General features: G+C 60.4%; 4 protein-coding genes across 4 annotated transcripts; all 4 read right to left on the bottom strand.

Moving 5' to 3' along the window:
* Positions 1-894: 894 nt before the first annotated feature.
* Positions 895-2,196, bottom strand: LDBPK_341960 (hypothetical protein, conserved; the record flags this gene model as incomplete). The annotated part of the gene is made up of 1 exon (XM_003864308.1): positions 895-2,196. The coding sequence occupies one exon, from the start codon at positions 2,194-2,196 to the stop codon at positions 895-897; it is 1,302 nt and encodes a 433-aa protein (XP_003864356.1).
* Positions 2,197-7,280: 5,084 nt separating this feature from the next.
* Positions 7,281-10,145, bottom strand: LDBPK_341970 (hypothetical protein, unknown function; the record flags this gene model as incomplete). The annotated part of the gene is made up of 1 exon (XM_003864309.1): positions 7,281-10,145. The coding sequence occupies one exon, from the start codon at positions 10,143-10,145 to the stop codon at positions 7,281-7,283; it is 2,865 nt and encodes a 954-aa protein (XP_003864357.1).
* Positions 10,146-11,506: 1,361 nt separating this feature from the next.
* Positions 11,507-14,005, bottom strand: LDBPK_341980 (hypothetical protein, conserved; the record flags this gene model as incomplete). Its single annotated transcript, XM_003864310.1, has 1 exon — positions 11,507-14,005. One exon carries the CDS (start codon positions 14,003-14,005, stop codon positions 11,507-11,509), a length of 2,499 nt encoding a protein of 832 aa, XP_003864358.1.
* Positions 14,006-14,957: 952 nt separating this feature from the next.
* On the bottom strand, positions 14,958-15,431 carry LDBPK_341990 (hypothetical protein, conserved; the record flags this gene model as incomplete). The annotated part of the gene is made up of 1 exon (XM_003864311.1): positions 14,958-15,431. The coding sequence occupies one exon, from the start codon at positions 15,429-15,431 to the stop codon at positions 14,958-14,960; it is 474 nt and encodes a 157-aa protein (XP_003864359.1).
* Between the last annotated feature and the right edge of the window lie 186 nt (positions 15,432-15,617).

Below are 15,617 nucleotides of genomic sequence, written 5' to 3' on the forward strand. Positions count from 1 at the left end.
GAAAGGAGAACAGATGGTGCCTCGCATGTTGTCGCAGGCCCCATGCGAAGGCGACATGGCACAACTCCAGTCGTGAGTCCGCGTCCGAAAATTGGAGGTGGCTTTGCGCTTTTCCGTCTTCCCGTTTGTCTTGTCTGCGTGCATTACCTTCTTTTTTCTTCCTTTGCCCCTGGCAACGTGCCAGAAGAGTATTTTGATAAGCCAGTGCTTCGCACACACTCGGACAGAGTAGAGTCTGATACCCAGACCGGAGCGCGGCACTCTTCAGCCTTAGCTGGCGCGTGCCCTTCCCCACCAGACATCCCACGCATTCTCCGAATCTCTCTGCAGACAAGTGTAGCGAACCCGTTGTCACCACCTGTGCAGCATCGACTTTTCCGTTGAAGGCAACAGACAAGGCAGGCGGGTGCGCACACAAACCCATCCGGTGAAGCAATTCAAATGAGAAAGCGCGGAGGGCGAGGGAGATGGAAAGCGCAAAACAGATTGGCAACGAGAGGAGAGAACAAAGGCCACACTCGCGCCAAGGCGGGGCACACACGCACGCACGAAAAAAGGGAAGATAAAGTGAGACCAATAAAAAAAAAACACGCGCGCACGCGCGCAAAAAAAAAGCCCATGCGATGTACCGCGAAGATGTAGAAGAGACGAGGTCAAAGGAACAGCGTACACAAGACACGACAACATCAACGCACTCGTGGGGAGATACGATTTCATGAAACGCGAGCCACAGTCGCCAGAGCGGTGCGCAGGCACCGCGACGAGGCAGTGCAACGCGCGCAGAGCAATGACGGAGCTGGCAGTAGAGAAAGGGAGGAAAATGCAAACCAGAATCTTCGCCCTCTTTCATCTTCGTGGCTCTTGCCAAGGCGACATGGCAAAGGATGCGAGCGCCTACGCAGCTCCAACGCGCTCCGACCGGAGGTGAACCTCACCATTCAGAATGCGCTGCAGGGCTGCCTGTAAATCGTCGTCGGAGTCAATATTCTCCAGCAGCGCGTACCGCACTGTTGTCGGCTTCGAATGGCGCAGAACCACAATGGACCCCGCCAAAGACGTCATCGCCTCCCCAGTAGACGCTATCTGCACACCAAAGTCGGCTTGGAGCTGCTGCAGCAACTCTTCCTTGTGCTGAGATGCCTCGAAGAAAAGCAACGGGTCGTTCTTGAAGTACTGGTGCACATTGTCGAGGTTGACGTGCTCGCTAAGGCTGAAAACGCACAGGGGGGACTGGCCGCGAATCTTGCGGGTCTGCGGCGCGCAAAACAGTGATATCACTTTTGGCGTGTATTCGACCGGTTCTACCGGAAGTGCTACAGAGGACTGCCGCGCGGCTTCTCGTGTCTGGTGCTGGCTTTCATCCTCGTCAAGGCTCACGGAGTTCATTGGGGCCTCCGTGCCGGCGCTGCACTCCTTCTCCGCGCAATCCAAGAAGAAGCGCGCGACGGGCTCATAGGCGATAGCCTTTTTCGCGTACGGCACCATCTCAAACTTCTCCTCTGCATCACCTTCGGCCGGGGTGTAGCGCAGTACGCCGATCATTGGGAGTTGCGAGACGCCTAAGGCCTTCGCCACACCCTTTTCAGGGCTACTGCTACCCGCGAACACCAGCGGCAGCTCCTTCAGCTTCGGCGACATGCCCATGACCGAAAACATCGGCGGTACCTTGTTCTTCGCGGAGAGCAGCACACCGATCATCTTCTTTGGCGCGTCTCGAGCGGCCTGCTTCATCTGCTCTGCTGTCGTCACTGTCATGACCTTGCTCGAGCTGATTCCCTCGACCACCAAACTCTGCAGCGCCGCCGCTGTGCGTTGGCCTTGGTACTCCTGCGAGGAGGAGACGGACTTTGTGCCGCTCTTCCAGTACTTGATCGTCGGAAAGCCACGCACGCCAAACTGCTGTCCAATGTCGGCGTTCTTGTCAGCGTCGATCGCGCCAACGCGGATGGTGCCTTTCACCGACTCGGCAAATCGCTCATACTCGGGGTGGAACTGCTTGCAGTGGCCACACCACGGCGCATAAAAGAGGATGACCACCGGCTTGTGTGTATTAACAAATGCGTGCAGCGAGGCAGGCGTCAGCTCTGTGACAGCCGACGACCGTCCGTACGGGTACGCCAACGACGTGTGCACGAGACACGCGACCGCAAAAAGCGCTCCAAGGAGCTGCACTGCTGATGGGGTGCTACGGCACATTCTCTGCAGCGTCGACACAGAGATCAAGAAGAGTCCGCGGCACGACCGACGGAGTCGAACGGAGGAATAAGTTTAATAGCCAACGCTGCGTGTGCCTCTGAGTGGTGGCGTGAAGAGGGTCGCCGAGAGGGGAGAAGAGGTCAACGATAAGAGTCCAACAGAGAAGACAGCGAGAGCAGAAACGGAACAGTCATAACGAGCCAATGAGGAGGGATCGGAGAACAGAGCGCCGTCAGAGGAAATACGAAAGAAAAACGAAAAGAAATGCTGCGAGGAAGTAGTCACACTGTGCCCAACGGGAGGAGAAACAAACAGGGCGCTGTGCAAGGTCCTTCACGGGCGCGAAATTGCTGCAACCAGAAGCACCGTCGTACAGAAACACAACGTGCAGGCCGAGCAAGCCGCGTCTTGGACCGCACAGCTTCTGCGTGTGAAGGTCGGCAGACTACCTGCTTCTGTGGTACTGGTGATCCCGCGAGCTGTGTAAAAACAAGACAACACGTCGAAGAAAAACGAAAGAGAACGTGTTTTGTTTGGTGCTCTTGTTCAGGGCGTACTCTTCTCCAAAACGTGTGCGATGTGTGTGTGTGTGTGTGTAGAGTGTGGGGGGTCGTCGTGCTTGCGGAGAGGGAAGGATAGAGAGAGAAACACGGTGACGCGGTAAACCAGTTGCATAGATGAAAAAGGAGGAAAGTGGTGCGAGTCGACGGCATCCGTCCGCGTAGGCGGAGGCGCCCACACAGGAGAGCGGGCCGAGAGATGGAAAAGAAGCGAACGAGAAGAATAAAAGAGGGTGGTGCACAACACAGAAAAACCATGTCGAAATGGAGCAGGCGGCAACACACAACAGTGCTGCTGGACGGGAGGCTTCGTCTTTTTTTCCTTCGTACGGTGTCTCCTGGCTGCCCCTCTCGTGCGTTGCATGCCCTGTGTGTGCGTGTGTGTGCATCTATGTGAGGACCTCACTCGTACAGGCCCCCGAAGGGTGGGTTGTCACACACTCACATGCTGAAACATGCAACAGCGTCTCGTCGCCGCCATATGCCTCTTCATCGCCGCATTTCGTCTTCCTATTTAGTGTTGTCGGTTTTGGGCCCGAGTGGGGGGGGGCGGGGCAACAAATTCGAAAACACACACACACGAACCCGATGAATGTTCTGCGCGACCTTTTTCCGCCGTTTCGATTCTTGCCCTTCGAAGGCAGGAGAAGATGCCGAGGGCAGAGGAAAGGTCGGCCCATAGAGGTAGGGAGACGGCCCAATGAAAACAACAAAAGACAGCCGTCGCCGCCCTAGCGTGAACGGCGCGACCTACCCTCGCCATCTGCGCATGGCAGGTGCCGTCCCATGTGATTGTGTGCGACTGTGCTAGTGTTCCCAGATGCACAGGGAGTGGGGGCATAAACATGTGAGCACATCGCCTAGAACAGCTTGCGTCAACTTCATCACCGCGTCACGGCCGCGGTCGCAGGCGGTGCGGCACGCACGAACCACATCGTGTCCTGGCTCTGCCCCCCGTCGTGTATGCACGTGCTGTTGATGCCACAACAGCAGCGGAAGAAATCAAATGTGAAAAGCGTGGAGAAAATAGTCAAGGCACGCAGGTGGGACTCTGTCTGGTTCACGGAAACGGAAAAAACCGCCGAATGCGCAGTGACTCCGAGGGCCCCTCCATGCGCGCTTCGGCGGAGAGGACGCCGTCAACGTTGAGCAGCTCGCAGTCGTCCGCGAGAGCCGTGCCGTGGTCCATGGCGCGCTCGTGCTTCTTGACCGGCATCCTCAACTCGCGTCCACTAGCGTTGCGAGCCGACGCCTTTTGCGGCAGGAGATGAAGCTCGGTTATAAATCGGGTCACGGAGCGCACGTGCGCGGCGACGCTGCTGCAGTCAGTGAGATTCGAAGCGGCTGGAGAGCCGCGCTGTCGCCCGCTGGCCGAGGAGGAAGTCCGTCAGGAGACTATCCAGGTCGTCATCCTTGTTGCCGCACCGTCTCCTTTTTCGGGCGTAGAATCGAGCATGCTGGGTCGCCATCGACGCAGATCGCCAACAGCACCGCACCGCTCGCGCAAGCGCTGATCGGAAAGCGTGGAGCGAAGAAAGCGCGCTTGATCAAGTAGGCGAACTGGCCCTCCGGCAATGCGGATATGTCCATCCACTGCAGCAAGGACATGGTGCCAATCTCCGTGTCTGCTTCGCGCCGCCGCTCTACTCGCCGTCGCTCCTCAAGGTTGTCCTTGTCGGTGTATGTTGAGCCTTCACGCCAGAGGTCGTCTCCGTGGGCATCCCTGCTTCCCGTTTCGTTTTCTGTTCCCGCTCGCCCATCGGTAGTCTCTTGCAGTCCCACCCACTTGCCGTCATTCGGGGACGCCTTCATCGTGGGAGCATCGGACGAAGGTAGCAGAGGTGAACGCTGCTGTGCCCGCTCCACAGCTTTGTCTTGCGAAGTTGGCACAGACGGCAAACCCGGCGAAGCGGCAGAGGCGGCGGTTGTTGCGGCGGTCAATGAAGCAGGTTTGCTATTCGGCTGCGTATCCGTAGGCGCAAGACTCTCGGACGGGTGTCCCAAAGCAAGTGTCTTCGTCATGGCGCCGCGGCACTGGCGTCCAAGAACGCAGAAGAGAGGCGGCGGTGGGTCTGCAAAAGACCCGCAAGAGGCTGAGAAGAGCCAGTACACGAGCATGGCGCACTGAGTGATCAGTGTGTGCACCGATTGCGAGACGTGCGGCGGAGAAGAAGCCCGAATCCATAATAATTGTATGACCTCCACCTGCGCCGCTGTTGGGCGAAAGACGTTGTGGCAGGTGGTTGTACCCGCGACAGAGGCCCCAGAAGGAAGGCTATATTACAGGGGATGGTGAAAAAGAAGAGACCGCAGCTGTCGATATGTGTGTGTGTGTGTGGGTGCTCCGGCGGCTGCCACGAGTCTCTGTCAGACACACACACGCACACACATCACTGCTGAGCGCGTAGGTAGCAATGGCGGAGCGGACACATGCGTGCGCCGTCCCCATCCCGTCAGAAAGCACACTGCGCGCCAAAGAGACGTCTTCGTGCAGGCAAAAAGAAAGAATACAGAGTGCTGTGAGGCGCGCGAGAGACCGCGATAGCAACAGCAGCAACACGACAACAGCACGCAAATCTAAAAAAAAGCACAACACACTTGTCCTTTTCTGCGCTCATGACCGGTAGAAGCACTCACGTCGCCTCTAGCCCTGAGAACGCCGCCTTTTGGTGCGCGTGCGTGTATGCGACGCCCGTTTGGTTTTCAAAGATGTGGGAAAGTTATCGGAGCTCACTGCCTGTCAGCCGCGCCCGGCGAATCATAGAAAAAAAAAAACAAGATAATAGTGCGAGCACTGTTGCCAACACAACCGCTCTCGCACTTCACCTCCTCTTCGTCTTTGTGCACGTGGAAGCGGAGGAGTGATATCCGGGAGGGGGGAGAAGCGATGACGACTGAGAAGAAACAAACGATCACACACAAACACATATATTGTATGCTGCTGGTGAAGTAGAGAGGCAGGGCAACTCGTCAAAACTAGATGGGTGTGCTACGCCTCTCTCCGACCCCCCTCCCCTCTTTCCACAGCCGGGCTGTCTGCGTGCTCGGCGCTCGTATCGGTGGCTGTGCGTGAGCCGCGGTATATCTTAGTGTCGGCACTGTTTCTCTTTGTTTGTCGCCGTTCGTATGCGTCCCGCTCTGCTGAAAACCCGAGCCGAAAGTGAAGAGGCAAGGTGCCGCCCCCTGGCGTGTGAAAAAGCGCGAAGTCGCTCATGAAACCACAGGAGGGCGGGCGGCTAAAAAAGACAACGAGGGGAAGGCCGTTGCGTGCGTTGATGCATCTGCGAATCACGGCGCCAACTATGCAACCGCAGCTATGATCCCCACGTGAGCTAGGTCCACAGGGCCGGCAGCGTTCGATTCCATCCACCAAGAAGGGGTGACAGAGGGGCTAGGGGTACAGGGGGCCGCTCGTCTCATCTATCCTCCCTCTCCTCATCCGTTATCGATCTCTCATTGTGTGCAGCGACGAAACGTCATCGCTGTCTCGATTGCGGAGACCAGGAGAAAGAAAAGCGCCAGCCGCCAAGTGTGAAGATGGAGTGGGGGTGTTGTGTCTCGCAGGGAGGAGGGGGGGGGGCATGCAAAAAAAGCGTAAAAGGGCAATCGGAGAGAGAGCGGGGGAGAGGGCGTGGGCGTGCGTGCGTGTGGACGAAAAAAGCTGATATGAACGAAAGAGGTGGACGAAAGAGGCTTGAAGGAAGGCTGCTGCGTGCGCATGCCTGCGCATCGCCGCAAGGCACCACTACCACACCGAAAAGCAAAGCAAAGGGGTCAGCGGAGGGCCACGCCAACGGTCACGATAGCGTCTTAGATCCACTGCGCAGTGGCATTGGTTCAACGGAGATTGTGCAAGCACTGCGGAAGCGGTAAGGCGACAAACAAACCGAAAACAACAAAAGGTACAGCGCGGCCAGGAATGGGCAGAATGCTGCGTGTGGTGTTCTTCGTTGGCCGTGATGCATCGACGGCGATTCCTTCGTCATTGTCCTTTCATGACTCTGGCTTTGCCCCACCTCCGACGGCCTAGCCGCGCATCTGTGAGGTAATGCAGCTGTGCGCGAGACACGGATTCGCCTAATCGCTTCTTTGCTGCTGCCCAATGTGCACACTAGCACGCTACAGCTACGCTCGGCGGCACAAGAAGAGGCCCATCCCTTGACGAGACTCGCGTGTCTCAGAGAGCCGAAGAGAGGGCGGAACGAAAAAAAAAAGAAAACGAAAAGACGAAGCGTAGGCCACTCTACCATAGCACAGGCAGAGGTGTGCATCTATAAGCTCGAGAGAGAGCAACACGGCAGAGACAAAAAAAGCGTCGTTGCCGAGGCGGTGGTGTATGGAGAGCGGCTTTGGGTACAGCTGTCCGTGCACAGCCACAAGCCGCAGCCTCTACTTCACTCCCGCCCACCCAACCCCCTTTCGCACTCACACGTCACGAGTTTCTGTCGACAGAGCGCTCCGCACCATCGCTCCTTCTTTCGGCCGCATCCCATCGGCCTCTCCCCCGTCTCCTCCCAACCCGTGTCAGAGCCAGGAGTCAATAAAGCGGGTGGCGGAGTTTGAAGTGGCTGTGAAAGTGGGACGGTACCGCACGTACGACACCTCCACGCTGCGCGACGTGTCTTTGGTGGACGACAGTCCGAGGTGCGGTCGCTGGTATGCCTGTGGTGGTGTGGCGGGACCCTTTGAGGACGAAGACCGCTGCAGCTGGCGCGCGAACGACGAGGCACACCGTGGCGCTCGCCGGGCGCTGCAATCAAGCCGACGTGGCTCCTGGTGGACTGCGCGAGACCACAAGAACGTAGTGAACGAAGTTCCCCACTGTACGCTTGCATCGCACTGGGCCTTCTCTGGCTTTGAGAACAGGGGCTGCTCCGCCTCCAACGACTGGCTGGCATCCAAGGACACCAGCGGCGACGCCTGCACACGCGGAGGCGGTGGCTTGGCCAAACACAACGCCACTGTGGAGCTCGGTGTGCAGTTTTCCTCCTCACCATCGCTGAGTGCGGGTGACATCAACACGGGGTGCTGCGTCTGGCGTCTGCGGTTGTGGCGTGCCTCATTGGCGAAGGCGATGCGCCCGCTCTCGCCACCCACGCCTTCCACAGCGAGGCCTGCGTGCTGCGCGGCGTGTGCGACGGGCGGGTTCCGCCGCTGAAGTCCGCGAATGGGCAGAGTGTGAATGTACTGCGTGGCTGGAAGCATGAAGAGAGAGCAGCAGCTCTCGCCCAGCGCCTGCGCTGGTGACTGAATCATGGACACTGTCGGGGTACCGAGGTTCAGCGTGTCGGCGACACAACGGGGGGTGGCCCACCCACCTGCAGAGTGATCAGCAGACCTGTGCAACAGTGCAAGGTCACCCGTCGCCGCATCGGGGCGGAACAGCTTCTGGGGCTGCTGGTGCGATGGCTGCGCCTGCACCTCCGTGACCACCAACGACATCGCTGTCAAGTCCTCGGACACCTCTTCAGCGGCTCGTTCGGGATGCAGCGCTGTGCGAGGTGGGCTTTTGTGAGCGGAGAGGGCGTGATCACATGGAAAGACATGGACAGCGCCAAAGATAGGGGAGGCGCGCAAGACGCTCGGTTGCTGTCGCTGCGGTGGCGGCGGCTGCACAGCAGCGCTCGAAGGGAAGTCGCTGAGGAAGCGCGAAGATTGGTCCTCAATGGATGACGGCGGCGGCGTTGGATGCTGCTGCTGCGACACCTCGCTCGGGTGCGGCGTCCACACGCGCGTTGTCTGGCGGGCCCGCACGCGAATCGGTGACACAGAGCACTCGGAGCCGATGGTGCTGATGCTGTGGGCGCTGCTCAGGTAGTCGGCAATGCTGCCATCGGAGAGCGGCGGCACACCGCCACCTTCAGAGAAAGATACCCCGGCCGTCTGGCTCCTCGATGCGCGAGCGTCCTCTGCTGCCCCAAAGGCATTCGCCATCGCAGTCGGCGTCGCCGCGTCGAGTTTGCCATCATCGCATTCATGAGCGTCGCCCTGCACTGCAGACACTACAGGGGACGGCGAGCCGGACGCACGAGGCGTGGAGGTCAGGGTGGCCGCTCCTGCCGCAGCGGCGGCGGTGGCCACAAGCTCGGGGTACGCCGAATACCCTTTCGTGGGTATGGGTGACAGTTTCACCGGCGTAGGAAAGCCCGTAATCTCCGCCAGGCTCTCCCAGCCTGGGGTTGCGTTGCCGCCCCTCCACCTGTGCGCCCGATGCAGCGGCGTGGGAGTGGCCAGCGAGCCAGCATTCGGGGGCAATACGCCCGATGAACACGGGCGCGCTGTCGGCGTGTGCGTGGCTGTGGCGGCGTGGGTGCTGAGCAGGCGAAGGAAAAGCCCTTGGCGAAGCGGTGAGGTCATGGGCGTTTTGAAAGCAGAGAGGCTGCCGTTCGTCCCCGCGGAAGTCGTGGGGGCCCTCGGAGTGCCTTCCATCTGGGCAGCCTTCGCCGCTGCAGGCGAGTTCTCGGCGCTGTCCTCAATGACCTGCGTTGTGAGGCCCTCCTTGGCAGGCCCGCAGCCCCTCGGCACCACTGCGTCAAGCGACTCCCCGCTGGCACCCACAGCGGCCACCACAGAGAGCACAGACGCGTTAGGGGTCGCGCAAGAAGACACAGAGGTTGCGGCGTAGTGAACGGCAAAGTGCCCACTGGAGCTGCAGTCGGTGCTCTCACATCCACCGGTGCCGCCGCGATTAGGAGCGAGCAGAGGACTCGCTCGTATGTCGCGATGACGAGGAGGCGTGTGCGCCACTGCATCCACTGCCGCGCAGTGTGCGGCAGGCGCTGCCTCCGGCCCAGGCTGAAGGGTGCGGCAGCGGGCCGAGGCAGTGGATATGTCCGTAAAGTCGTCGTCGTCGTCGAAGAGCACGCGCTCCGCACCCGCGGCAGCAACGGGGGTGACCCCGCTACCGGTGTTGGACGTGAACACGTGCGGCGGCGACCTTGCTCTGCTACACGCATGCAGCGCTGAAACGGCGCCACGGCGCTCTTCACTTGCGCGTTGGGGTGCGTCCGTGCAACACACAGCGTCCACTTCGCCTGCCTGGAAAGTGCTTGCCAGCTTTAGCGGCGGCTGAGTGACCGCGTGCATAGCCTCCTGATTGCCCACCGCAGCGCCGGACGTCCACTGGCGAGGTACGCCACTAGCTGCCGCACAGAGCACCAATGCCTCGGCACCTCCATGGTTACACAACAACAGCGCAGGACTTGAGGACGCCACCGCGGCAGCCGGTGGCCACTCTGCAAACCATGACGAGTGGTAGTCACTGTCTGGAACTGCGGCCGAGTCGCCGTGGCTGTTTAGGTCATCTGCAAACGGGCTCGGGCTCACCCCTTGCAGACTGTGGTGGGCGCTTTGCCTCGACAGTGCCTGACCGCCAGCGTTTTTCGGCATGCCGGATGCATCGCCGACATCATGATCCGCACATCCAGCACGCGGCGGAGGCGGAGGCACTCGAGGCGAAGGTGAGAGAGCCGTGTGGAACAGCGTCGCGTCACCGCACCACTCACCCTCCGGCACCGTTACCGTGTTCACGGTGAGTGAGCTCCACGGCGACCCCAGCGCGCTCCGCTCATCGGCATCGGTGGTGGTGCTGCCCACGATACCTGCCGCTTCGCGCGGCCGGCTCCCCTGAAACGGTGCCGGCGACTCGGATGGAGGTACGCGGGAAGGTGAACGGCGGGAGCATCTCCGGGTATCACGCACATTCACCACGGAGCGAGCCCCGCACTGGTATACGAGAAGACGTCGTTCCGTGGCCGGCTGCATGTGGCCTGAACACCGATAAAAAAAACGTCGGCACAAGAACAAGTATAAACAAAGAGTGAGACGGTCCGTTCTCCACTCGTGGGGTCGACGATCTATACAATTATCGATCTATTTTGTGGTGGTGTGTGCGCGTGTGCGCTTCGAGAGAGTGGCGCGGCTCGACCTGAGAGCCGCGGACAGCGGGGAGAGAGAGAAGCAGCCGTCTCGGCTCTCTCAGCTCCACAGAAAAGGGAGCAGGTTCGCCGTCGTCGCGAGCGCGCGTGTGCGACCTCACGTTAGGGGGTCCGCTTCTCGTGCGTGCCGTGATTGTCTGGCGTACGTGTATCGATAGGGATGTGTGCGGGCGACTTGGCAAGCGGTTCCACGCCTTCTCGCGGTGGACGTGGCGAGGAAGAAGCAGGGAGGTGAGGGCGGTATCTTATGTAGGCAAGCCCAGTACGAGGCAGGAGACACACCACACAACGGCAGGAGAGATGAAAGGTACGCGAGGGAGTCGACACGCAAGGAAAATCGCAAAAAGACGTCAGCGATGACGGGCATTGGGAAGGGGTGGGCGAGGGTGGACCTGTCTGTATGCGTGACGGTAGCAGAGGAGGGGGCATGTTGGAGCCTCGCTGCAGGGGGAGCAGAGTAAATCACCAAGAGAAAGCGAAGAGCCTGGTTGGCAAGGAGGCAGGGAGCATAAACGAGCCTGCGCACCCAGCACAGCGGGGCTCTCGTTGCTGCTCTCGCCACCACCAAGAGAAGACGTGTGACACGTGGTGCGTCTCACAAACGTGTTCTACGCTCTTGTTTCGTTCGTTAAGATGGAGCTATCTCAGCTTGTTCTTCATTCGCGGCCCCAACTGGAAACATCCCCTCCCTCCCAGCCATTACGATTATGAGGATGCACCTGACCCACTGCGTCAGCGACGAGCGCTTTTGCGGCGGGGTGAGCGTCTCCCAGCGGCTAGGAGCTCTACTGGGGAGGGGAGGAGGCATTTCACTCACTGCGTCGTGAAGGCGAGGTCTGCGACAAGTGCGACGTGGTCGGACGGGTATTTCTTGTTCGGCAAGGCAAAGTTCTCTGTCAGCTCGGCCTCTGAGGGGATGGGCACCGTGCGTAGCACTTCCAACGAGTCTTCGGAGAAGAAGATGTAGTCAATCACCTCGCGAAAGGTGAGTGTGAAGTTCGTCCAAGGCAGTGAAAGGTCGGTGCGGTGGTAGGCGTCCTGCAGGCGCACCTGCGGTCCGTAGAGGGCCTCATGAAATACCTTTGTGATGACGCGCTCCCCGCCCTCGCCCTGCGCCGGGTCCTCTTGTGCCTGCGTCTCGTTGCTTGCCTCTGCAGGGATCTCTGCCGGATCTGCCGGAGTGGGTGCCGCGGTTTCTGCTGACGTTTTGCGTGGCCGCTTGCAATCTTTTCGCGCCACCGTGGCGTGGGGCAGCTTTGCGTCCTTGCCAAGCAACTCCACGAGGTCGTCGGCGTCGTAGCCGAGCAGCCGCGCGCAGCCCCACCAGAAGAGCCTCCCTTTGTCCCAGGACGGGTGATCGGCCTCCACCTGGCCCGTTGTGAGAAGACGGTACGCGCCGGTCGCGTGTGTGCAGTTGAAATCACCACACATGACCAGAGGTCGGCGCGGCCGAGCGCGGTTGGCTAAACTGGGCGACGGTGACGTCGCCGCATCGCCGCCGGGCGAGATCAGGGTGGCGTCGCTCAGCCAGTGCAGCAGCATGTACGCTTGGAGAACGCGAATATGGCACGCATTGGCATGGTAAAAAAGATGCGTATTGCCGACCACGATCTCCTTGTCACTGGTCGATTCCCGCAGCACCACTCGCGCCCCAATGGAGGTGACCGCGGAGAGCGCTTCCTCGAGCTCAGGGCAGGCGCCCACACGCCCCGCCAGTTCCGGAAACATGGTGGAGAGGGTTTGAAAGTTTAGCGGGACGGACGCATGCTGCACGAGCTGGAAGCGGGACTCGCGAAATAGGAAGCCGCAGCCCTCCTTCACCGATCCAGACTTGTTGCAGTACACCCCGTCGTACCCGCACGCGCGCATCACAGGCAGAAAGTAGGATTGGAAGACGTCCCGGCCGCACTCCTGCAAACAGACAATATCCGTATGATAGGCCAAGAGTTCCTGCACAATGCGCACCTTCCGGTTCTCAAGGTCGAGGATGTCGTCGGTGGCGAACGGGTATATCTTTGCCTTGGAGCTCTTCGATGTGCAGAAGTCATCGTAGAGGATGTTGTACGTCACGACACGGAAGGCCGGGTAGTTGACGGGCGTGGTTGTCTCCTGCCACCGCGGCACCGGCGGCGGTAGCTGGCGCACGACACTGGGCAGACGCATCTCCGTCCAGAGGCCGGTGGCGGGGTCCAGCGAGACGCGCAGCATCATCTCCTTGCCCTGGAGGTCGCTGGTCGGCGTGAACGTCGGCGCGGTGCCAACCACGCGAAAGGCCGCATCGTCGTCGTTTGCGCTGCGCGTGCTCGCCGACGCCTCCGAAAGCACGCACCACTCGTAGCACAGGCTCTCCTTGGACGCGAAGAGCAGCGACACGTCAGCGCACGCGAGCGGGAGCCCGACGTACGGGATACCTGGCGACGTGATGGAGACGACCGTAGGCACGTTGTAGAGCACGCATACGATGGTCTCGTTGACGCACAGCACCCGAGCATGCTTCCAAAAGACGCGGTTGGGCAGCTCGGGGTTCAGTTCCGTGAAAAGTGCGGTTTCGTCCAACGACGGGAGGACAACCGACGTCGCCCCTGGCGCCGCCAGCGGACCATCCTCCTCCGCCATCCCTGCAAGATCGGAGGAGCGGCAGAAGGCGCGCACAGTGGGGCACTCAGCGAAAATTTTATCCTTCGTCACCCGCTTCGAGCTCTGCCCGCTCGACCGCGGCGGCGCAAAAAGCAGCCGAATGCGGCCGAGCGTTTTCGCCGCCGTCTCTTTCTCCTCTCGAGCCATGCTCTTTGATACCGTTGTGGTTCCGCGCTTCGGCTGCAGCGGTGCCGCGGCGCCGGCCGCCGGTGCCGGCACCTCGATGGACATGTCGAGAGTAATGACTTGGCTGCCCTCGGGATGGAGCACCACCACCTTGTTCTTGGCCTGCATTGTTCGCTTCAGGAGCGGGCGAGCCGCAGCCGACGACGATGTGGGTGATGAACGTGAGGGCACGGAAGCAGTGCTGTGCGATGGACCGGTGCGCGATGGCGTTGATTCGACGGCCTGTGTAGCGCGACTCGCGTTGCTCCAGCGGCGCTGCGCCTTCTCCGTCCGGTAATCTGTCAGGAATGGCGCAGAGGAAGGGGACGCGGTAGCAGCCTTGGAGGGCTTCTTCTTCAGCAAGGTCGAGTCAGTGACTGGCGTGCTCGCGGCGGCGTCGTGCCGGTGCGTGCGCACGCGCGGAATAGTGGCGTCGACCGAGGTGGAATGAGTCGCGCGAAGGGACGAGGAGAAGAGGCGAAAGCGGCGCAGCGGCAGCTGACGCAGCATGGAGGAAGACGAGTGGCAGCGGCACACCCGCAAACGTGCACACCGTGAACGGCAGTGACAAAAGTAAAAAGGAGAAGCACCTGTGCGGCGGAACCATGCGGCACAATGGCACACGCGTGCGCGAGCGCCGTCGCCGAACACCAAGACGCACACGGAATCACGCGGGCAGCAGCTAAGGGAAAAGAAAAGAAGAGGATAGGCAGTAGGCAGAGCCGTCACGCCTATCCAATTTGTCGAGTCCTTGCGGCGAAGGTACGCCGAGAACCAGATCCGGCTGCGACGAGGAAACGCAAAAAAAAAAGCGAGGAAGATGCAGATGTTGAGATGGCCGTAGAGGGACACGAAGGAGGAGGCGGAGGGGCATGAGACGAACGCGCGGGTGGAAGAAAGCGGAAGTAGGCTGCCTTTCTCTAGAGCGGTGCCGCCGCTGGTGACCGTGGCCCGCGCCAGCGCCACTGAACCCGCCTCCTCCTAGCCCTTCCGAGACGCTAGCGCCTACGGTGCAGAAAGGAGACGCGTCGCTCTCTTGCGGCAGTGCTGCGAGAGCGGGCCCCACAGTAGGTGAGCATATCGGTGCGGTCGAAATCACTTTGAAAGGGAAGCGGTGAATCGTGCAACTGGCAGTGCCCATACAGCACTCTGCTGGTGGGTAGGTACGAGCCATCGGGTGTGGGGCCGCGCGGACGCGGAGGGCTGCTCCTGTGTGTTTCTCCTCATTCCTCGACGCGCTTCCGCTCAGCAGCGGAGGCTCAGGACAGCCCCTTCAAAGGACACACTAGTGCGCACCTGCTTTCACGGAGAGCCACGCACAGAGAGAGAACGGCCATCGAGCGCCGCAGCGATGCCATCACCACCGCTCAGCCGCGGCCTGCGAGTAGCGGAAGGAACAACGCGCCACCACTCTAGCTATGCTAGCCGGGAAAGCCGACCAGGCAAGCTGCCGATGTTGTTTCTACGTTGCCGCCTCTGGCGGTGGTGGCACCTTCCCACGATAATCCTCTGCGGTGTCCCAGCACTTGGGCTTCACCGTGTTCACCGTCAGCGCCACCATCGGCGCCACACAGGTCACCATGCCGTCCCATGCCACTTGTAGCACAAAGCTGCAGCACAGCAGAACAGCGAGCGCTGCCACGACACTCACAGTGACAGAGGCACTCACAAACGCCTCATACGAAAAGGGCACGAGCACCGCGTTGCCTTTCGTCGACATACCGTCTGGCACCGCAGCACGCGCCGTCTGTGTCAGGTATTGCTCCATCTCCTTATCTGCAAGCCCGAAGGCCAGCACAATCGTCACCAGGTAGAGCAGCGCGCCGCTCATGCACACGTACACGAGAACATCCTTGACCACCGGCAGAAACGGCTTCTGCAGGGTAGCCAGGGAAAAGAATGAAAACCACTGAAGAAGGGTTGTTACGGCAACCATGACGCCGCGGATCGAGGCAGGCTAAGAAGCAGGATAGCGGGCAAGGACGGCGGTCGTGCCACCAGGAGCAGGCAAGAGGAGGTGCGTGGACAACCCAACAGAGACCGCCACACGAAAGCACGCTCATGCACACCGCAACAATGCCGAGAAACAGAGGAACAGAGGGAGAATACGAGGGTGCGCGAG

Source organism: Leishmania donovani, chromosome 34 (genome assembly GCF_000227135.1).
Source record: "Leishmania donovani BPK282A1 complete genome, chromosome 34".
Taxonomy (NCBI): Eukaryota; Euglenozoa; class Kinetoplastea; order Trypanosomatida; family Trypanosomatidae; genus Leishmania; species Leishmania donovani.